Source organism: Ceratotherium simum, chromosome 15 (genome assembly GCF_057802395.1).
Source record: "Ceratotherium simum simum isolate JZ-2026a chromosome 15, ASM5780239v1, whole genome shotgun sequence".
In the NCBI taxonomy this organism is placed as follows: Eukaryota; Metazoa; Chordata; class Mammalia; order Perissodactyla; family Rhinocerotidae; genus Ceratotherium; species Ceratotherium simum.
In genome coordinates, this window is record NC_141914.1 from 39244666 (window position 1) to 39267588 (window position 22923).

A 22923-nucleotide genomic window follows, 5' to 3' on the forward strand; every position below is an offset into this window, starting at 1 on the left:
TTCTTAAGTTCTAATTAGTATAGACGGTCTAAATCTTAGGCTACACACTCAGATGTGCAAAAAAAAAAGTGTGACTTAACGTATTATTTTTCTAACATTGAACTTAATCTCTATCCTGAGCTTCCCATTCAACCAGTGGCAGAAATTGTAGTCAACTTGATGATACCTCACTTCAGAAAAGCTTAAAAAATTCAGGATATAAGTTGCTTTTATAGTTCCAGGGGGCATTTACATAGTGCCAGGACATCACAGAAAGAGGCATCTGGCCCAGGCTTACCATGGTCATATGCATCACTGGTCCATGCTGGCACCTGCTGGAGCATCTGTGCTCCCATCAGTCTCTCTCTGGTCAACGACCCCTTCTCCGCTGGCATCAACTGAAAGTCCCCAGTCCCACCTGGTTCTGGCCACCAGTCTTTGTGGGTCATTTTGTGTTCTCTTTATCCCATTTGCAAGGCCTCTTCAGGTCTGCCAATCCTCTCAGCAACTTCTGTGCCTCTCTCGGAGACACACAAGAAACTTCTTTTTGCTCTCCTGTGCCAACTATAGGGAACTTGGAGCCACTGCCATAGGCCCCCTTTGCCTAGAAAAAACACACTCCAATTTCTTTTCTGCTGCTGCTGTACTGGACTGCTGCCTTTCTCATTTCATCTCAGCAGTCAAGGAACACATTCTTTTTTTGTTTTTTTCTTTTTTGCTGAGGAAGATTCTCCCCGAGCTAACATCTGCTGCCAATCTTCCCTTTTTGTGTATGTGAGCTGCTGTCACAGCATGGCCACCACTGACTTAGACTGAGTGGTGTAAGTCTGGGCCCAGGAAGCGAACCCAGGCTGCCGAAGCGGAGAGTGCTGAGCTTTAACCATTAGGCCATGGGGGCAGGCCCGTGGCACACGTTCTTTTGTTCTCAGATCCACAACCTATAAGGGGCTTTTAGTATTCCCTCTACTCTGGAGTTTTTGCCTAAGTTGGGAGGCAGGACATCCTCTCAGGGACACTCACCTCTTTCTCACTCTATTACTAGACTCTCTCTTCTCTCTCCTAGGCCTGGGAATCGTGGGGAAAGCTGACTCTTACATTATCATCCATTCTCCTACATCTACTGTTTTGGCATAAAGTTTATACCTAGACTCTTTAGGATTCTGACTTTTGAAACTCAAAGCATCCAGTTATTACCACTAATTGGTGTTTCAAAGCTACTTCTCTAATATAAGTTCTGAAAGTGTATTTAGAAACCCAAAAGCCAAAATTGTCTTCTTTTGTCTACCCTATCATCCTTGCCCTGAGTCGGTAAGCCTGGAATGCTCTAGCTACTGCTATAGGTGTGGAGTACAGGAAGTGGGATGTGGGGTTTTAGTTGTAACGAAAATCCACATTGCTGCCAGAATCTGACTTTACTGCTACCCAACTGCCGCAAATTACTAAGCATCTGCTATGTGCAAGCTACTTTGTGAGAAGCTATCAGAGAGAAATAAAGATAAAAATTGTAAATAAAGGTCACATTTATGTAGCAATTTATCGTATTCTTTCCCCTACGTGATCCCATCTGATGTTGACAATATTTCTGTGAGCAGGCAGTGCAGATAACACCCTCACAACGAGCCTGCCAGGTGGCCTTTCTTGTTCTCAACACTTTCCATACGAGGAAACTGGCTCAGAGAGAGTTCAGCTCATCAAGTGGTGGAGCTATGATATGGGGCCTAAACCCAGAGTCGGAATTTCTGGCTCCTTATTCCCTCCTCCATCCACTATCCCCAAAGCCTCAAAAACAAGGATTCCCATTGAGCTTCCAACCCAGAAGGCAATCCAACCAGACCCCCAGGCAGAATGTAGGGGTTGAGAAGAGTTCTGGCTCTGAAGGAGGTGGCATTGAACTGGACCTCATAGAAAGGATAGGATTTCAACAAGTGGCAGTTGGGTTGGGAGAAAAGTGTTCCAGGCAGAGAGAACTTGTAAGCAAAGACTTCAGGTTTCTGCCTTCTCTACCCACTACCCCACTTATTACAGCTGTATGCATTCATGGACCTGCTTCTCAGTGCTTGGCTTCTGCTTAGATACCTGCTTCTAACCTTAGATACCTGCTCTACAAGTGCGCGCACACACACGCGCACACACTCCACATCCTGAGCATCAACCATGTCCCAGACACAATCATTGCATTTAATCCTCACAATGGTGTCCCTCTTTGGCCTTTATCCTGTACCTGGACTGAGTCACTAAGCCCCAGCTGTGCCACTTGCCCCTTGAATCTTAATGCGTCCCACATGTATCCCCTATTGTGTGCTACTGGCCTTTTGGAGCCCCCATTGTCTCCTCTGGAAACTCAGAGGCTGTTTGTTGCCTGAATCTTGATCAGATTTGCCACACCCTTGGACACGGCCCCTTTCCTTCCCCTGTGACCTACTTCTGAGGTCAGTCCACCTCTGTCATTGCCTCTGCACCCCAGCACCCGCCCCACCCTAGTGAGTGAGCCTCTGGCAGGTCTTAGCTCCCTACTTTCCTGCCCACTCCATACAGCTTCCAGGAACCAGTAGACCTCTCAGCCAAGTCTGGAGCAAGGACTGAAAGTCTGGAGGGAGCAGAGGACATCCTGAGGGTAGCGGGAGGAGCGTACTCCCACAGAGTCTGAGGTGGGTGTACCACCTGAGAAAGAGGGAGAGGCAAGGATAGAAGACTAGGATGAGTGGTAATATACAGTTTTTGAGTATGAAGACCCCTCTTTAACACCAATACAGAACCCACAGGAGAACAGCTTTACTTTTAGTATACATTGTCTGAGAAGAAAAATGGTGACAAAAAATTAACAATGAATTCAGAAACACTTTCAAATAAATTTGAATTTTATTAAGCTCATCAACTTACACACTCTTCACGTACACTGATTTGTTGGGGCTTGAAGGTAAGTATACCAATGTCATTATAGACCCTTTGCAATAACTCCAAGGCCACGTAGAGACTATGGTCAATGGAATTGCTGATTTGGACCAAAAAAGACTTCAGTTATTCTGGAGTGGATTTTAAGGAACCTCTAGGGAGATGTGGAATTACATTGGTGAAGTCCCTTAGGACCCCAGGTTCTGGAGAGCATGAAGGGGAAGCAAAGGAGGGGTAGGGGAGATGGGGAGCAGGGGGTACATTCTCTTTGAGGCAGACACTTCTCATGGGAACTGCAGCCATATCTCAAGTGGTTTCTTTGACTGTATTTTTAGTCTCTCAGTCTGAGAGTCAGGTGCCTGGCTGTAACCTTCTGCTCACATGGCCCCCAAACAGGAAGTTGGCTGTCTGTTGCCATTATCTATCATCGCTCAGCTTTAATAAACAAGTTCATGTGTCACTGGGACAAGCTGAGACAGAAAATTTACCCTAAAGTCTTAAATAATCCTGAATATGAAGAAGGAAAAAAAAAAAGAAATTAAAAGGAAACAATTTCTTGTCCCCACGACTGCCCTGCACGTCAGAAGTTTCCCAGCTATTGGCTGAAATCATATGATACTGCCCTACACACCTCACACCCACTAGCGTTTATTGAAGCCTATTTTGGAGTGGAATTTAGGCGATTTGGAGACCCCCGCTCACCCTTGTCCTTATAAGGCCTCCTCATACTCTCCTGGCATTTTATTAGCTCAACAATACAACAGTTATGAAGGCAGTGAAGCCCAGAGAGAAGTATCATCTTTACCGCCTACTAGCTGTGTGATCTTGGGCAACACATTTTAACTCTATGAATTCTCTATTTCTCCCTCTGTAAAAATGGTAATACTAATGTCTACCTTATTATTACTCGTTAAATAAAATATATCTCAAAAAATAAAATTTATTTGTTAAATAAAATAATGAATGGGAAAGCGTCTAGCACAGAACTTGGTACATACTGGGGATCTGAAAAATATTTTCTTCCGCTCTTTCTCCTTCTCTTCTTTCCTTTTTTTTTGCCAGAGTTTATGCTGGGTGCTGCTGGAAATAAAAACACAAGTCTGACCTGGAACCTGCCCTTGAGATGCTTGACCGTAGTACAAGGCAGAAATGTGGTCAGTACTCCACGAGAGGGGCAAGTGAGTTGCCCAGTGGAGAACAGAGGAGGGAGGAATTGATTCTTTTGGGCATTTCGAGAGGCCGTGAAGGAGGAGGTAGTTTTTGAGAGAGAGATTTATGAATAGGTAGGATTTCTCCACTTCTTTTTCCTTTCTTTCTCTTCCATTCTCCTCCCTTCTTTTTAAAGTGCTGACCCAGAATTAAAAATGTCCAGATGCAGAAAAGGCTTAAAGTACAGTCTGATTAAGAGCCTGGCTCTGTTTTTTCTGGTGCTCTCAGGTTGGCTCTACCGCTTGTGTTGGCTTTGTCCTCAGGTACATGGATACCAGAGAGCAACTCACAGTGTCTCCCACAAACTCAACTCCCAGAAAATGCCGCATGTGCACACAAATGTCTGCATACAATTGTAGGGGTTCACAGACTCTCTGGAGCCCATCCATCGGCTCCAGATTTAACTCGGAATGAAGAAAGCAGCCCTGTGTAGATAAAATGATGCCCATGGGGCTCTTTTCTTCCTCCTTTTTGAGGTAAACTTAAAAGGGTACTTAGTTGAAATTGAGGTGCACTATCCTGAGTCCTTTCTTAAAAAGTGGGGCTCTGAAGTCAAAGTTGCCTGGATGAGGAGAGCAGGATTTTAACAGACGTTAAAGGGGGAGAAAACTGGTCAGGCCAAGGAAATGGCATGAACATAGAAAGGCTGTGACAGGCAAGCATAGGGATGTTTGGGGAAGGTGAGTAGACAGGTCTGACTGTGGAGCAGTTCCATCAGAGAGAGTCCTGGTGACGGCTGAGAGCCAATCTGTGCGCAGTTTGAGAGTAGGAGTAGGACTTGCTTCAGTTTCAGGCAATGGAATCCCTAACCTTTGTTATATAGCATTTATCACAGTTGTAATTTTATACTCCTGTGATGATTTGATTATCGTCTGCCTCCCCCACTAGCCGGTCAGCTCCAATGAGCACAGGCACTGTGTCTCTTTCTCTACCCTCTCTACCTCTCTACCCCAGCACTAGTAGAGGGGCTACTATATAACGGATGTTCAATATGTATTCGGGAAATGAACCAGTGGATGAGTGGATGAAGGGATGAATGGTTTCTAAGTGGGAAGAGACATGTTTAGATCAATGTTTCTATCAGATGTGAGCCTTGGTGCTTGGTTTGATTCTCCTGCATGGTTTCTTCCTTTGCTCATCAATCGTCATCAAGCAGGGGTAGGAACTGGCATCTTGCTGGCCAGGCCGTCCAGTGTGTGGGCAGATCAGATCATCTGAACTCTCCAGTGAAGTGTGCAAATCAACGTGGCATCTACCAAGCCGTTGTCCTGTGCACACACTGTTTGACCAGAGGCAGCTTGAAATAGTATAAAAACATGCATTTTTGGAGTCAGATAAGACTAGTTCAAATTTTAGCTCTGCCTCTTATTAGTTACAAATCTTTAAGGAAATTACTTCACTTCTCTGAATCTCTTTTCCTCATCAATAAAACAAGAATGATAATAAATATCTACCTTACAGTGTTGCTGTGAGGATTTAATAAGCTGGTTAATATAAAGGGCTGGCACACAGTGGGTGTTCTTTATTTTATTTCTTATATTTTGTTTTATTTTCTCATTGTATACTTGAAAAACGCAAAGAAGTATTTATTTTATTTTATTTTTTTCTGATTTTAAAAGCAACTTCATGCTCAGTGTAGAAAACTTGGTCTATACAGCAAAGTCTAAAAAACAAATTAATAACTGTATTTCTAAAACTGCAACTGAGTTAACCACGATTAGCATTTTGATGTGTTCTCTCCTAGAATTTTCTCTATTTATGAGAAACTTTATGTATTTTAAATAGATAATTCCTCCACATGGAACACAATTCGAGGGGGTACAAAATGGCAAACAGTGAAAAGTAATTCTCCCCTTCTAACCTGACCCAGCCACCAGTTCTCCTCCCTAGAGGCAACCACTGTCACCAGGTTCTTAGGTGGCTTCCCAGAGACAGTCTACATATTTAGAAAATCTATTTGATTTTCATATCATCTTCCTTTCACACAAATGCTGCATGGTGTACCTGCTGCTTTGCACCAGGGGCCACCATCTAAGTGAGTTCCCTTTCAGCCCTCAAGGATGTCTCTGTGGGCAGGGCCACGTAGATCTCTGGTTACAGATTCTCAGGGCTCAGCGAGGCTTGGTCTCGGTTGTATATTTTTACTCTTTGAACTGAAAATTTGCAAACAACTAAACAGGTGTTAGAATTCTCAGTCTCAACCGTTTCCACAGTTGCTCATGTGAGGAGCAGATCTGCAGGCGGTTGGGGCCAGCAAACAGGGTGGTCTGAGGCAGAATTCAGGCTCTCTCCAACATTGCATTGGCCCTCAGGTCAATCTTTTCTAAACTGACAATTGGGAAAGTGTGGTCTGACACAGGAAGATAATATTTTGCAATTGAGATTGATCCAAAAAATCAGGGATGAGTGCCCCCTAGGATGCTCTAGAGTGAAGGACAAAGCCTAAGTCAATATGGTTCACTCAAGACCAGCCCTGCCCTCATTCCCACCCTTCAGGCCCCACAACCCCGCTACCCCCAGCTCCTGTTGCTAGAGCTTCTCCTCTGCAGGCTGCACACCTGCCTGGTCAGATCTGCCCGCCTGTACTCTCATTAGGCCCTGTCTGCACACCAGCCCTCCCCACCAGGCCCTGCCCCTTCAGCCTCCCTGTTTCCATCCTTCTGCTAATTGATCAACCCAAGAACACTGATAACTATAGAACACTATAAGGGGCCCAGTGGACAAGGAGAGGAGATAGGAGGTGGACTCCTTCAAAGCTAAGCTCCAGAGAACAATGAGTAAGAATGAACTGATGTATTTGAGACAACTTATCTGTACAATGAGTATTAAATAATATAACAGATATGATGTGCTTTGTAAGCCATCAAGTGCTGTGTATGCATAAGGGACTCATATTCTTATGAGGATGATGATAATTTAGAAATAAGACATGGAAGCCAATCAATTTTCTAATTGATTTTTTCATTACAAATTATTACTTATTCATTTTAGAGGATTTAGAAAGTATATAAATAAACAAAATAAGAAAAATTGTCATAGTCTTATTAGAGAGTGTGGTACCTTATATTATTTATACAGTGCATGCCCTGTCCATCCCTACGGAACCTGTTTCTGTGGGAGGATTACTGTTTCCTTGACAACAAATTTTGCCACGTGACTTACTCTGGCCAGTTAAGTGTAAGTGGAAATGGTATGTGCCACCTCTGAGCAAAAGTTTTAGGAGATTTTTTGTGGTTCTGCCATCTTTTTTCTCCTTCTGCCGCAAGACTGGCATATCTAAGTTAAGGGCTTTTCTGTCATCTTGGGTTTTGGAATGAAGAGTCCTGTGAAAAACATGTAATGTGAGTGAGAAATAACATTTATTGCTGTAAGCCCCTGAGATTTGGGGGTTGTTTGTTACTGCAGCATAATTTGTCCTAAGATACCTGATACACAGAGAGGTAACAACTGTTAATATTTTGGTGTATATCCTTCAGTCTTTTTTTTTTTTTTTTTGCTGAGGAAGATTGGCCCTGAGCTAACATCTGTTGCCAATCTTCCTCTTTTTGTTGAGCAAGATAGTCTCTGAGCTAACATCTGTTCCAATCTTCCCCTACTTTGTATATGGGAAGCCACCACAGCATGGCTTGGTGTGTGGTGTAGGTCGGCACCTGGGATCTGAACCCGTGAACCCCAGGCCGCTGAAGCAGAGTGTGTGAACTTAACCACTATGCCACTGGGCCACCCTCCCCTTTGGTCTTTTTTCTATGCCTATATTCTATATATTTTTTCTTTCTAAAAATAGGATCATAATGTACATTTGATTTTGTGAAGTGCTTTCTCATTTCCTCTGAAAATATTTCAGTATGTATCTCTAAAACATAAGATTCTTCTTTAAACATAACCACAACACCATTATCACACTTAAAATTAATAATAATTGCTTTCTATCCCCAACTATTAGTCTTTGTAAAAATTTCTCTGACTTTTAAAATTAGTTCATTTAAATCAGGGATCCAAAAAAGGTCCATACTTTGCAATAGGTTGATGTGTCTCTCAAATCTCTCCCTCCCCTTCTCTCTCTCTCTCTCTTTCCCCTTGTGATGTGGTTGTTAAGAAACAGAACTGGGTGTTCTGTAGAGTTTCCCACAGTCTGGATTTTGCTGATTGCATTCCCACGGGTCCTCTAACATGTTCCTCTTTCCCCTGTTTCCTGTAAATTGCTGATTAAATCTAGAAGCTTGATCAGATTCAGTGAACAGATTTTTAAGCTCAATACATTATGAACATTTTCCATGTCATTTAATATTCTTCTACAACATGTTTTCTTAATGACTATAGAGCTGTCAAAAATATGAATGTATTTTCATTTATTCAGCTAGACCCCTATTGTCAGTTGCTTGGGTTGTTGCTAAATTTTTGCTACTGCACACAACTCACTGATAAACCTCCTTGTGGACTAATTCTTTTCTGACCTGATTTGCTGCCCCTCTGTTCTCTTAGTTCCTGCGGATGGTGGATGCTTGTGCCAGCTTCCTCACAGAAGCCTTGAATCCCGAAAACTGTGTTGGAATACTGAGGCTGGCAGACACACACTCCTTGGACAGTCTAAAGAAGCAGGTTCAAAGTTACATCATCCAAAACTTTGTGCAGATTCTGAACTCCGAGGAGTTCCTTGAACTCCCTGTGGACACTCTGTACCACATCTTGAAGAGTGATGACCTTTACGTGACGGAGGAGGCACAGGTGTTTGAGACTGTGATGAGCTGGGTCCGGCACAAACAGTCGGAACGACTCTGCTTGCTCCCCTATGTCCTCGAGAACGTGCGCCTGCCGCTTCTGGACCCGTGGTACTTCGTGGAGACAGTGGAAGCAGATCCTCTCATCAGGCAGTGCCCGGAGGTCTTCCCACTGCTCCAGGAAGCCAGGATGTACCACCTTTCTGGCAATGAGGTGAGTTGACGACGAGAGGTGTTGTAGTTAATCAGTGAAGTAAAGGAGTTAGCGGGCCTTACAGAGATATGGATGAGGCTGGCTCACAGTTTCTCAGGGCATCGAGAAGATGCTACACTGTTTATAGTTTGAGGCAGGCAGTTCCAGAAGCCCTGGATTTCTGATCTGTAAAATGGGGATGACACCACATCGTAGACAGCTACTGAGAGGATTAGGTGAGATACGGAAATCACCCAGCACCATGCCTGGCACATCCTTCCTTTCCTCAGTTGTGTAAGGGTAGGAGGTGGGTGGGGGCGATGCACACACAAATGGAATGTGCCCTCCAGTCCATTCCACAGGGGTGCTGCTTTCCTAGTTTGCCTACTCTGGGGAAACCTGGAGTCTCGTGGATCTCCTCTGACATTACCTTGGTTCAGACTCTCATTATTTCCTTTCGGAATTTCTGAAAATTCCTCGAAACTCACCTTCCTGCCTCCTGTCTGGCCTCCCCCAATTTCGTTCACCAACTAGATGATCTAAAACTCAAGCCTAATCATTTTGCTCCTGGGCTTATCCTCTTCACCAGCTCCCCACCACTTTCAGGATGAAGCCCACACTTCCTGCCTAAGCTCCTAGAGCCTGGCTTTGCATACCTCACCTCCTGCCCGCTTCTCCAGCATCATCTCTAACCTCTCCTGCTACAGTCCCAATGCACCGCTTGTAATTCCCCAAAGTGGATGTACTTTTTCAGCCTCCAGGCTAATGCAGGTGCTATTTTAAATGCCTTTTTCCTCTTCTTCATTTAGTTAACTTCTGCTCCTGCTTCAAAACTCAGTTCAAACGTCACCTTCTCCAGAGACCTCTCTCATTCTTTAGCACCTGGTGCATTGCTCTATCATAGCCCCAACAGCTGCATGTTAACCATTGAACTCCTCATCTGTAAATATCTCTACACTGGGAGTTTGTTATGGTAGGAAATATTGTATTATTGGACTTTCCATCTCCAGACCTTAGGAGAGTCCCTGGTGTATAGTAAGTGATTGGTAGATGTTTGTTAAACGAATAAATGGGTACCAAGTTGGTGAATACACATGTCTTTTGAATCTACCTGGTTCTCCTTAACAATTCCTGAAGAAGCGTTTAATTCAGAACTTTATACGGGCCAGCCCCGTGGCTTAGCAGTTAAGTGCACGCGCTCTGCTGCTGGCGGCCCGGGTTCGGATCCCGGGCGCGCACCGACACACTGCTTCTCCAGCCATGCTGAGGCCGCGTCCCACATACAACAACTAGAAGGATGTGCAACTATGACATACAACTATCTACTGGGGCTTTGGGGAGAAAATAAATAAATAAATAAAATCTTAAAAAAAAAAAGAACTTTATAAAGACAAGAATAGGCTTAGTGGAGAGGAACAAAACAATCATGAAATCATGATATAGGGACAATTTGGTAAGTTTGTACACATGAACACCCACACATACATACCACTATACAATAGTTCTGGGCTTGGCTACCAAGCCTTCTTCATTCGGCCATTGGTAGAAATCTTAGTAGACAAAAGTGGCTCAGAAATTGTCTGTCTGAGGCCCCTCGAGAGCTTCCTCCTTTCTCTGTGTGTCCTTTTATAGTTCTATGTTGTCCTCAGATCTACATCACTCATTCACTCTGCAAACACGTCCTTAAATGTTTGGTAGATTTTATCAATGATGCTATCAGAACCAAAAGTTTTCTTTGAGAGAAAGTTTTTAACTACGAATTGTATTTCTTTAATAGATATAGGGCTATTCAGGTTATCTATTTCTTCTAGAATGAGCTTTGGTAGTTTGTGTCTTTCAAAGAATTTTCCCATTCCATAGAAGTGTCTGAATTTATTGGCATAAGGTTGTTCACAGTATTCCCTTATTATCCTTTTAATATCTGTAGAATCTGCAGTGATGTCACATCTCTTATTCCAGATATTGGTAATTTGTGTCTTCTTCTTTTATTCCTGATCAGTCTGGTTAGAGGTTTATCAATTTTATTGTTTTTCTCAAAGAACCAGCTTCTGGTTTCATTTTATTTTCTCTATTGTTTTTATGTTTTCTATTTCATTTGTTTCTACTCTGATCTTGGTTATTTCCTTTCTTCTGCTTACTTTGGCTTTAATTTTCTCTTCTTTTCTAGTTTCTTAAGGTGGAAGCAGAGTTCATTGAGTTGAGACCTTTCTTTTTTTCTAATATTGTCATTAATGCTATAAATTTTCCCCTAAGTACTGTTTTAACAGCATCTCATATATTTTAATATGCTATGCTTTCATTTTTCACAAATAAATCCTGAACACCAACTATATGCCAGATATGCCACTAGGTACTACAAAAACAGTCTCTGCCTTACTAAACTTATGGTCTGTCAGAGAAGACAGGACACTAAGCAAATGAAGGGTGATGAGTAGACTGATGGAGGAAGTCCAGGCAACTACATGGGTCCTATCCCATGCTGGATATGTGGGTCACTAGCAGGTGGCTCAGCACTGGGAATCAAAGCCCTCATATACTTGAAGACAGGTATCAGTCTCTGCAACTGCTCTCTGCTCAGCATTTAAAGTACAGAGTCTTGGTTAACTATATATACTTCCAACATTCTGGCTATTTTTGTTTCTGCTTCCCATTTCCTAAGTCCCTGTAATGCAGGTGATAAAAGCTTTCCTCTGATATAAAATATCTCTACTATGCCTTCTGCAAAATTGCTGCTATGAAATATCTGCTCTGTCTTTTGTATTTGTAATGGGGTAGGGAGTGGGGAGCGGGATTATAAACTTGGGATTTAGGAGGAGAGAGAATTCTGATCTCTGGAAAAGTCTCCAGTGTCAGGAACTTGGGCTTGCAGTCAGGCAGATCCGGGCTTTAATCTTGACTGCACAATTTACCTACAGTGTGACCTTGGGCAGGCTACTGATCTGCTCTAGGGCTCAATCCTGACCTGTAACTTGGGGCTAAGAATACCTACCAACTGATAGAATTGTTCTGAGAATTCAATAAGATAATGAATGAGATGTGTTTAGCACAGTGTCTGGCACGCGGTATGGGCCCCACAAATGAAGACTGTTCTTCTCCTCACTCAGTTCCTGTATGGTGTCCTATCTCCGATGGTCAGCATATTCTCTCTGAGGCTACAATCTCTCTTTTCACTGTGTCCTAGGCTTTTGCTGCCTTATTGTCCCAAATCCTGCTCAGGGCACTTTCTCATTCCCATTTTACAGTCTGGGTAACTGAACCAGCCAAGTGCTGTGATCTCTGAATCGGGGTCTCATTGTCCGTTGATTCCCTGAAACTCCTTGTCTTCTCGCTGCTTGAATGGTCTTGGGTTTCTTCCTGATGACAGTGGTATGAGCCTAGAGGATACTCTGAACACATTTGCCCTCTTAACCTTCCTTTCCCAATCTTTACTCCTTCTTGTCCTATCATTATGTCTCCCTTTTAACCTTGTCCCTCCTCTAAGCTCCTGGAGGTGGTGACAGTAGGAAATTTTAGAATCCTAAAAGCCATTGTCAATTTACATTTGATTTAGGAGTAGTATCTGGTTCCTTTATTACGAGGGGTCTTTTGGGGCAGAGGAAGTTGCCCCTTCACTTCATTGCCTCCTAAGTTTCCAGGGGCCAACTTGATCTATACCAAAGGCTGCTCTGCCATGTGTGGTGTGGGGGGAGTCTCACTCCTGAGGACAGAGTGGGCAGAGGCTCACCCCTGAGGACAGCTTTGTTGAAGCAACACGGTCACTTCTGTTTGGTCCCCTCATATAGTCTCTGTGGACAATGAGGCATCAGTAAGGTGCAACTGTTTGCTCTATTTTTAACAATCTGAAAATAAACTGGTTAAGCCTGATCATTGCGTGCGTATCATTGGCAAGCACTTCCGTGTGTCTGCAACAAACTTGTACATCAGATTGGCATTTGTCATGCCTTTGTGGTTAATATCTTGCCGAATGTAGCTGAACTTGCAATTTGGTAATAGTGCCACCACTTGGCACTTCTGTGGTGCTGAGTTACATGGCAGGTCTCAATACCCAGCCAATCCCATCAACTAGATGATTGTATTAATTATCTATTGCTGTGTAACAAATTATCCCAAAACTTAGCAACTCAAAACAATAAACATTTATTATTTCACAGGTGTCAGGAATCCAGGAGTGATTCAGCTGGGTGGTTCTGGCTCAGGGTCTCTTCTGACGTTGCATTCAAGCTGTTGGCTGGGGCTATGGTCATCTGTAAACTCAAATGGGGCTGGAGGATCCACTTCCAAGCTCACTTACAGGATTGTTGACAGGTGTCGGTTCCTTGCTGGCTGTTGGCTGGAAGCCTCATTTCTTGCCCCTTGGGCCTCTCCATAGCAGCTGGCTTCCCCCACAGCAAATGACCCGGGAAAGATTGAGACAGCAATCAAGACGGAAGCTGTAGTGCCTCTGTAACCTAATTTCAGAAGTGATATACCATCACTTTTGCTGTAGTCTATTGGCATAGAGACCAATCCTGGAACAATGTGGAGGGAATGACATAAGATGTAAATACCCAGAGGTGGAGATTACTGGCGGCCATTGTGGAAGCTGGTTACCACAATGATCTAGACTGGAAAAAAATCTGTATCGGGTCTTGGATTACCCAGCTTGCCCATTCATTCTTTCATTCATTCAACTAACCCACAAGTTATTTGGGTTAGTTGAATAACCCATTCATTCAACTAACCCACATTTATAGAAACCCACGAGCTCCAGGCACTATTCTTGGTGCTGAGGATAATTGGATAAAAAGGGCTGTTCCTGCCATCAGGGACCTTGTAGTAAATTATAGTGGAGTATGAAAAGTGCTGTGATGGGGAAATCCAGGACTGTGGGAACATGCATGGAAAGTCAAGAATGGCTTCCTGGAGAAAAAGACAAAGTGACATTGCAAATAATGCCAAATAGCTTGAAGGGTAAGTGGATGGGAGATGGTGTGGGAAACTGAAGACAGATACTATGGGGAGATCCAGCCAGCAGGCAGGAACACAGTGATTTCGGCGTTTGGGAGTCGAGGGAGTCAGCGGGAGCAGAGTCTTCCACAGGCCAGGACTTAGGAACAGGATGCCAGTCCTGGGAGCTAGGAGTACGATCACGAGCTAGTGATCTTACTGGGAGCTAGTAAGTCCACTCCCCTACTAGCCAGCAGGCTCTTGAGGCAAGAGAGCAGGCACCATGAATAAGATGGGGGCTTCAGAGCAGAGGCTGAGGCCTGGCCCTCGGAACTGGAGTAAGGGTCACAGGGGAACCAATTCTGGGAGGCTAGTGCTGTTCTCTAAGCATCGCCCTATAAGCCCTAAATCCTCCCTGAAAGAGGACCAGATCAGTGCTGGAGGTTGCACTTCAGCTGTGGGGAGGGGAGGTTTAGGGGCAAGAACCAGGGCTAGTAGGTGGAGGGAAAATGGCAGAGTGGCAAAGTTTGTCTTTGGTGCCAATTCATTGCTCAGATCCTCTCCTGCCAGCTTGGTATTCTCACAGTGCCTCCAAGTTCCCGGGACCACCCCTCCCATCCTTATCCCAGGTGGCCTTTCTACTGTCAATGCCCTCAGGCTCAGCCCTTTGCCCCGCACATCCCCACTCGTTTCTGTTGACCCACAAAGGAGAGCCCTGCCACAGATTTTATGGCCATGGTCCAGCCTCAAGAACTGATGATGCAAAATTTACTGTATCCGACTCTTTGGCACAGAAAAACAAAGTCTCTTATGGGAAAGTAGAGGTTGGGTGTTGGCTGGTCTGATTACATGTGACCATTGACTGGATTCACCACGTAAGGGCACAGTCTTTGCTACTGTAACCTGTTTGTCACCATCTGTGGGCAAGATGGAAGATCCATAGTCCGTGTTAGGTCAGCCTAACCTTGCAGGAAAAAGTAGCTGTTTTGGCCATCTGGGAAATGGATGCTACCTCTGTCTCCCAGCAGCACACCTGCAGAACCTTCCCCATCAAGCCCAGGGGAGGGATGAAACCAGGAGGAGGGCAGCTCTCCCTTTTCCCTAATGATGTCAGTATGAGCATGACTGCTCCTCCTGCCATGACTATCTGTTGAGGGTCATGCATGTGCCAGGTGCTCTGCTCATCCCTCTACATCATAACCTCATGAATGCTCACAATGACCTGATGGCATAGAAATGATTACAGGCATTTATAGAGATTGTGTCACTCCTCCAAGGTCACGTGACTGTAGGTGGTGGCACCAGGATCAAACTCTGATGTATTTGACTCTAAACGTCTGCTCTTTCAGCTGCGTTCAAATACCCAGGGTGTGGATTTCTTTGCTTGTTCAAGGCTGTGAAGGTTCGTATGCTTGAGGTTGGGACCCAGTCCCTCAACCTCTCTGGCCACACCCTGCTCCCTTTTGGTTCTTTTCTACTAAGTGTCTGACTGCTTTTATGTGCCCACTGTCAAGACTTCTCTTCCAGAAGAAGTCTGATAGCGAGCAAATTCTGGGATATCATCAAGAAATTGAAACCAGGGGGTAGTGGAAAGTGGCCAGAAATGGCCAGGATTCAAGGCTCCACACCAGGCAAGAGAGAAGGGGCAGGAAGTGTGTTTGATGGTAAACAGACCCGAATTTCTTAAAAAGCACCAAAATCAACAACAGATAACCTATATTGAGTACCTGTTATACACCAGGCCCTGGGCCAAGCACACCAAGTATATTACCTCATTTAATCCTCACAATAAACCTATGACACAGTTACCACTAAAATTCCCCTTCTACAGATGATGAAACTGAGGCTCAAGGAGGTGAAGTCACATGGTCATACAGTGGCAGAGCTGGGAAATGTGCCCTGCTCATCTGGCTCCATAGCCTGAGCTCTGAACTGCTGTGTCATTCTGCCTTTATGTCCTTCCATTGGTTTTCCAGATCATTTCGGAGCGTACCAAGCCCAGGATGCATGAATTCCAGTCTGAGGTGTTCATGATCATTGGCGGCTGCACAAAGGATGAACGGTTTGTGGCGGAGGTAACCTGCCTGGACCCCCTGAGGCGCAGCCGCCTGGAGGTGGCCAAGCTCCCGATGACGGAGCATGAACTGGAGAGTGAGAATAAGAAGTGGGTGGAGTTTGCATGCGTGACATTAAAAAATGAGGTCTACATCTCAGGTAAGCAGGAGCCGTGGGATGCCAAAGCAAGCCCCCAACGGCACTACGTGTTTTCCTGAGGGAGAGCCAGGCAGCCATGCTAGAAGAATTACTATGAATGGCAATATCTAGCTCTGACTGGGTCAGGATATGGAAACCAGGAGCTCAGCTGGTCTTATCTTGGAAAGCGCATTATTACTTAATGAACGCTAACCTGGGTGCAGTATGGTATTAGGATCTGGGGGAGCAGGCAGACAGGTCCCGTCCTTCATGGAAAAGGAAGGAAGAACATGATACTAGAGTTGATTCAGCATCTACTGTAGTCATAGGACATGGAGCCAGGCATTGGAAATACAGTAATGAATAAAAACTTCTACTCTTCCCCCAACCTGACCCCTCCCTTCAAGTTTATTAGGTCATACTTTTAGACATTCCAGTAGCACCCAGTACATTTTCATTTCCTGCTGGTAAGTTGTTTGCTTGGTTATTTACTATCACTTCATGCCCGTCTCCCATTAGTCCTTAAATTCCGTGAGACTCAACACTGCATGCCCAGTACCTGGCACTGGGCCTGGCTACATAGGAAATGCTCAATAAATATTTACTAAATGACATACTGTCTACCAACTTTACAGCATAGTGAATGAATTTACACTTTGGTAGCATGTAATCATTTGCCTCAAATATCAGCTCTATAAGGTAGACGATTTTAATCTCCAGGTTACAAATGGAGAAAACTAGGGCTCAGAAAGGTTATGAAACATACCTAAGGTCACACACTGGTAAATGTCAGGCAGGATTCCAACTTAGGTTCACCAAGTCCCATGTTCTCCCATGACATTGAAAGCCACTTAGGTCTTCTCGGGACCCCAGGGGAGGAGACAGGCATTGCTTCCCCACTCATGGAGGCTTTTCTCTAACCTGTACTTGTTTGGGAAAGAGTTGCCTCCTGGAGCTGGCTTCCTCCAAAATCAAGGGCAGATCAGTTCTTTGGATATATTAATACTGAATATTAGGTTATAGCTTTCTTTCATCTTGTAGAAAATATTTTTAATTGTTGTAGAAGATCTAAACAATACAGAGTATAAAGTAAAACATGGCAGTTTCTCTGTGTCATTACAATCCTATATGTTTTAATTTTTTTTACAAAAATGGTTTTATATTGTCTTGGAGTAAGTAATGCTAGCTGCTGTAACAAACCATAAATCATCACAATAGTATGTGGGGGTTGAGGGAGTGGATCTGCTCCACTCAGTCATTCAGGGACCTAGGCTCCTTCCATGCTGTGATGCTACTGTTTTCCACACGTGGACTTCAAGGTTGATAAATTTCAGGAAGAGGGAGAAACTGAACGAGTTGAGAAGGTACACCTACTCCTAACAGCCTCAGCCTGGACGTGAGGCACCAGTTCTGCTCACATTCCATTGGCAAGAACTAGCCCCTCCCTGCGCCCCCAACCCCTATGCAGGTGGGCTGGGAAATGCAGGAGGAAAAGACAGGCTTGGTAATCATAGTCAGTCTGCCACCTACACTACACGTTATTCTACAACTTGTCCTTCCCATGTCTTCAATTTGAGGTTGTCTTTTTAAAAATGATACAAGCAATACATGAAAGCACGCTTGTTATACAAGAGTCACAGAAACTTGTGCTTCAATTAACAGCCCATTCTGGACATCATTACATGTCGGTATAATGGATCTATCATATGTAATAAGTGATCTAATACATGTAAGCATGGTACAATCGCCAGCACATGGTGAGAGCTCAATAGTGTTAGCCATCATTATTATTATCAAGATTATCAGTATTGTTATTCTTTTTACCAGCTGCAGACTGTCTATTGTATGGATGAACCATAATTTTTTTCAGCTTTTATTTTCCTAGTGAAAAAAATATTGCAATAAGCATTCTTAAACACATATATTTATGAACTTGTGCTGCTGTATGGAGAGATTCCTAGAAGTGGTCATAAGATGTGTGAATTTAGAATTTTCGTAGATATTGCTTAACTGTCCTCCAGAAATGTTGTAATAATTTACAGTTCAACCAGTTATGAGTGACAGTGTCCATTTTCTACATCCTTGAGAACATTTTTTACTATCAGTCAATTACATTTTTAATAGACTACAATGTTTAAATTTATTCTCTTGGATCATTAATAAGGTTGAGCATATTTTTGTATGTTTATTAGCTAAATGTATTTATTTAAAAAAATGATCTGTTCTTACCCTTTGTTTTTCTATTGGTTGTTTGTCTTTTTCTTATTAATTTTTTGGGGTTCTTGTTATATATTTATTGCTATTTGTATTGCAAATATTTTCTCCCAGACTGCAGATGTCTTTTAACTTTAATTTATATTTTATACAGTAACTTTCTCTCCTATATGATTCTGGGTTTTATGTCATGCTTAGAAAGCCCCCCACCCCAAGATCATTAATATCTTCTCCTATATATTCTCCAGTTACTTTTATAGAATTTACTTTTGAATTTTATTTTTTTTTATTTATTTATTTTTTGTGAGGAAGATCAGCCCTGAGCTAACATCCGATGCCAATCCTCCTCTTTTTGCTGAGGAAGATTGGACCTGGGCTAACATCTTTGCCCATCTTCCTCTACTTTATATGGGACGCCGCCACAGCATGGCTTGACAAGCGGTGCATTGGTGCGCGCCCCGGATCCAAACCTCCAAACCCTCGGGCCGCCAAAGTGGAGCGCGCGCACTTAACCGCTACGCCACCGGGCTGGCCCCTTGAATTTTATTTTAAGTGTAATGTGAAATGTGGATGTCACAATTTTTCTCTAAATAAATAGCCAATTGTTCTAATACCACTTATCTAATAATCTCCATATCTTTTGGCTTGTTTCTGTATTCTTAACTGTTTTTAGTTGATCGATTTGTCTAGTCTTCTGCTAGTACCACATTGTTTTTATTATCATGGCATTTTAGTATACTTTGATATTTGCTGGGGAAAGCATCCTTAGTCATTCTTCCTTTTCAAAAGTTTCTTAGAAAGTTTTCCAAATTTACTCTTCCAAATGAAATCTAGAATGAGCTTTTCAAGTTCCCTGAATAGTCCTGAGGGCACTGAATATCTAGATTAACCTGTGGAGGGTTGACATCTTTGCAATTATATGTCTTCTCATCAATGTACACAATACACCTGGCCAGTTAATCAGGTCTTCTTTTATGTCCTGAAGCAAAAATCATAGGTTTTTTTTTTTCTTTTTAATAAAGTTTGCATGCATTTCTTTGAAAGTTTATAGTTATTTTATAATTTTTGACACTACCTAAATGAGGTCTTTATCACAGGGTTTTGAATAAATAAAGACCTCGAAAAGGTACACAACCCAAAGAGAAAAACGGTTAAACTATATGAACAAAAAATTCATGGAAGAGGAAGGAGCTCAGCATCCCCAGCAGCCAGGGGAAACCAAACAGTGACATCGTCTTTCTCCATCAGGCTGTAAAACAAAACAAACCAAACACACCCTCCTAACGCTGTGGGTGGGTTATGGGAAAGGTGAGCGAGGACAGCTTTGGAGAGCTCTTTGGCAGCACCTATAAAAATTCAAGGTGAGCCCGCCCTTGACACAAGAATCCCACTTCTGGGCTCCCCCCTCGAGAAACACTTACCCGTGACACAGAGTATCATCAGTGGTATTCATTGCCGCACCAGTGCACATTTATAAGTCTGAAAAGTACATCTTTTGCTTTAGGTAGTTGGTGGTACTCTGTGCTGATGGGGAAATGGAAACACAAAGCCGTTACAATACTTAATTCAAGTCACCAAAAAAGTCAGTCCTCCTTTGTCTTGGTTTCCCTCCCTAACCGAATTATCTATTTTTTGTTTATTCAAGAGAATTATCTTGAAAAAATTATTTACCAGCTCATTCTCTAACGATCTAATAAAAATTATTAAAAAATAGGACAAACCCCACTTATATTTTTTATATAGATCAGAGATAGGAACCAAGAGAATTTTGTAAGATTCCTTGGTGATTTTTCCAGGTGTATATTTTTGTTTGTTTAAATAAATAGCAACAGAACTTAAGCTGCTTTCTAATTCGCCTGCTGGTCAAGGCCCATCTATCCTTGCCCGAAATGGTGCAACCCTACCTGTCCTGCCCCTCACCTGCACGAACACTGAGTCTAGGCTCCTGCTGGCTCCACCTGCCCAGGTGGACTTGGGTGCCACCGCCCTGAAGCCCACCTCTTCTCTGAACTCTCACGGCACGGAGGTGACACGTGACACAGTCTGGCGCATGATTCATCCCAGCCTTACACTGTCGCTCCCCGTTCTCTGTGTTGGCTCTGCTTCCCCAACCAGACCACAACACCTTCAGGATTTCTTTGGTATGCCCTTAGTGGGGCTGGCCCGGGGATTTAGCCCTTATGGACTTGTAGAAAATTATGGGAGAAGCTGTATTTCTGACACATCTGGTGGTTACTTAAATGCTCTGTATCTCTTCTAGGTGGCAAAGAAACACAGCACGATGTTTGGAAATATAATTCTTCGATCAATAAATGGATTCAAATTGAGTATTTGAACATAGGCCGCTGGAGGCATAAGATGGTGGTGTTGGGTGGCAAGGTCTATGTGATCGGAGGTTTCGATGGTTTGCAGAGGATCAACAATGTGGAGACCTACGACCCCTTCCACAACTGCTGGTCCGAGGTATAGGAGATTTTTCTATGATTAACTCCCTTTGTATTATTATTTCAAAGCTTCAAAAAAAGGTATATTCTGATGTAGATGTGTGGCTTTCTCTCTCCCTGCTCCCATTGAGAACATATTTGGTGGCTCTGAGCTTCCCTCCTCATAGGAGCCATTGCTCCAGCATTGCTGATCAGGTCGCAGAAACGACTTCCTTCCAGATGGGGAAGCTCTATGGGCACCTGTTCTATCCTGGCCAGAACCCCAGATGTGGAGGGGAGGCTTGGTCCTAACACTGGTGCATGTCTTGGCCCAGAGTCTGTGTCTCCTCAGATGGCGTCTGCCCTTGTCTGCTCCACACCAGACACACAGGGGTCCCTATAGCACACTGTTCGTTGAACCCGGAGTAATCTGGTAGTGTTTGGAAGTCAGCCCTTATTTATCTGCCCATAATGATGAACGATTTACATGTCTGCCTGCAAGATTTTAGCAATGCAACCTCAGATATATATCATACTCAGGAAAAGGTAAAGTGTTGCTCATCAGTGCACACAATGTTTCAATTGTGCAGGATGAATACGCTCTGGAGATCTGCTGCACAACATTGTGCCTATAGAGAACAATACTGTATTGTACACTTGAACATTTGTTAAGAGAGTAGATTGCATGTTGAGTGTCCTTACCACAATAAAAAAAAAGATAATGTGATCTCACTTCCTGTATTTCCAGGTTAGTCCCCATTTCAAATTTTCTTTCTCCTTATCAGATCATATGTCAGAGCATGTTCCAGCTTTGGGTGGTGTAAAACATGGTCATCGTGGGCACAAGCAGAGGTAGCCAGGTCATCATGGCATCCGGCCAAGACCTGTCAACCTGAAAAGTGCTATATAGGGAGCCCTTGACATTTATAGAGGTGTGCCCAAGGTCTTCTCAATTCATCAAGTCCCATCACAGAGTTGCTCCATGACCCAAGAGGGTCATGTCAACGGGCAAGATGTTCTTGGAAGTCCCCTTTAGTGCCTTGGGGTTCACAGAGTGGAAGCACGAGTCTGGCTTAATCCCTAAATCTGCATGTTGCCCCAGAGTGGGAGAGTCTGCTTACACGTGGCCACCTGAAACTCATACCAGCTTTTCTTCCTGGACGTAAGCACCAAGGACAATGTAGGCACTCAGTAAATATTTTCTAATCAATGAACACATGAATGAATATGAAAATACCTGTTTGAGAAAGCATTTTCCTCCAACATTGGCTGGTTTCATCTGGACTCTGTGAGAAACAGGCTGGAAACATCCAACACACAGCCTGCCCTAGCCTGTCTGGAGCCTGGAGGGAGGGTGGGAAATGTGTGCTTTGATCCTCTGTGTCTCAAGAGGAGTCAAGCCTACAGGCCTTGTGACTGCAGGCAAAGGATGCCCAGGCTTGTGTCGCCTGGCTCCTAGCCTATGTCCTGTGAGCCACCGAAGCAATCTGGGCAGTGTGACTGACAGCTTCTCCTGGTGTCCTGTGCCTCTGCAGGCTGCACCCCTCCTTGTCCATGTCAGTTCCTTCGCAGCCACCAGCCATAAGAAGAAGCTCTATGTGATTGGGGGAGGGCCCAATGGGAAACTGGCCACAGACAAGACTCAGTGTTATGACCCTTCAACCAATAAGTGGAATTTAAAGTCACCCATGCCGGTGGAGGCTAAATGCATCAATGCAGTGAGTTTCCGGGACCATATCTATGTTGTTGGTAAGTGAGTGAATGGCTTCTTATTATCTCAGGTCGCCCACCCATGCAGCCATGCAGCCATGCAGCCATGCAGCCATGCAGGTAGAGCAGACAAGGCCCTCCTGGGAACTCACGAATTCCTGGGTGATGTGGGTGGGGTTGAAAAGGAAGAGAAGATGGGATGGGCTTTGGTGAACTTTCCCTTTGCAGTCCTGGAGGCAGAATCAGCCCACGTTTAGGAGACATACAAAGCAGACGGACACTGGGGCCCAGAAGAGGAGCCAGAAGTTGCTGTAGGAACAAAGTTGGGTTGTAAGCACTAGCAAATGTACACAAATTGAAATGTGCACAGTATAATAAGTGCCCAATAAATGGCAGCTATCAGGGGCCGGCCCCGTGTCTTAGCGGTTAAGTGCACGCGCTCCGCTACTGGCGGCCCGGGTTCGGA

The 22923-nt window shown here is 43.9% G+C and overlaps 1 protein-coding gene across 1 annotated transcript in view; it reads left to right on the forward strand.

Moving 5' to 3' along the window:
* The window catches only part of KLHL6 (kelch like family member 6), a 54834-nt gene that overhangs the window by 29867 nt on the left and 2044 nt on the right, over nucleotides 1–22923 (forward strand). Inside the window, exons 3-6 of the mRNA XM_004424675.3 lie at nucleotides 8563–9012; nucleotides 15894–16131; nucleotides 20585–20787; nucleotides 22283–22496. Of these exons, the coding sequence (XP_004424732.1) occupies nucleotides 8563–9012; nucleotides 15894–16131; nucleotides 20585–20787; nucleotides 22283–22496 (1105 nt within the window). The remainder of the gene's footprint in view (nucleotides 1–8562; nucleotides 9013–15893; nucleotides 16132–20584; nucleotides 20788–22282; nucleotides 22497–22923) is intronic.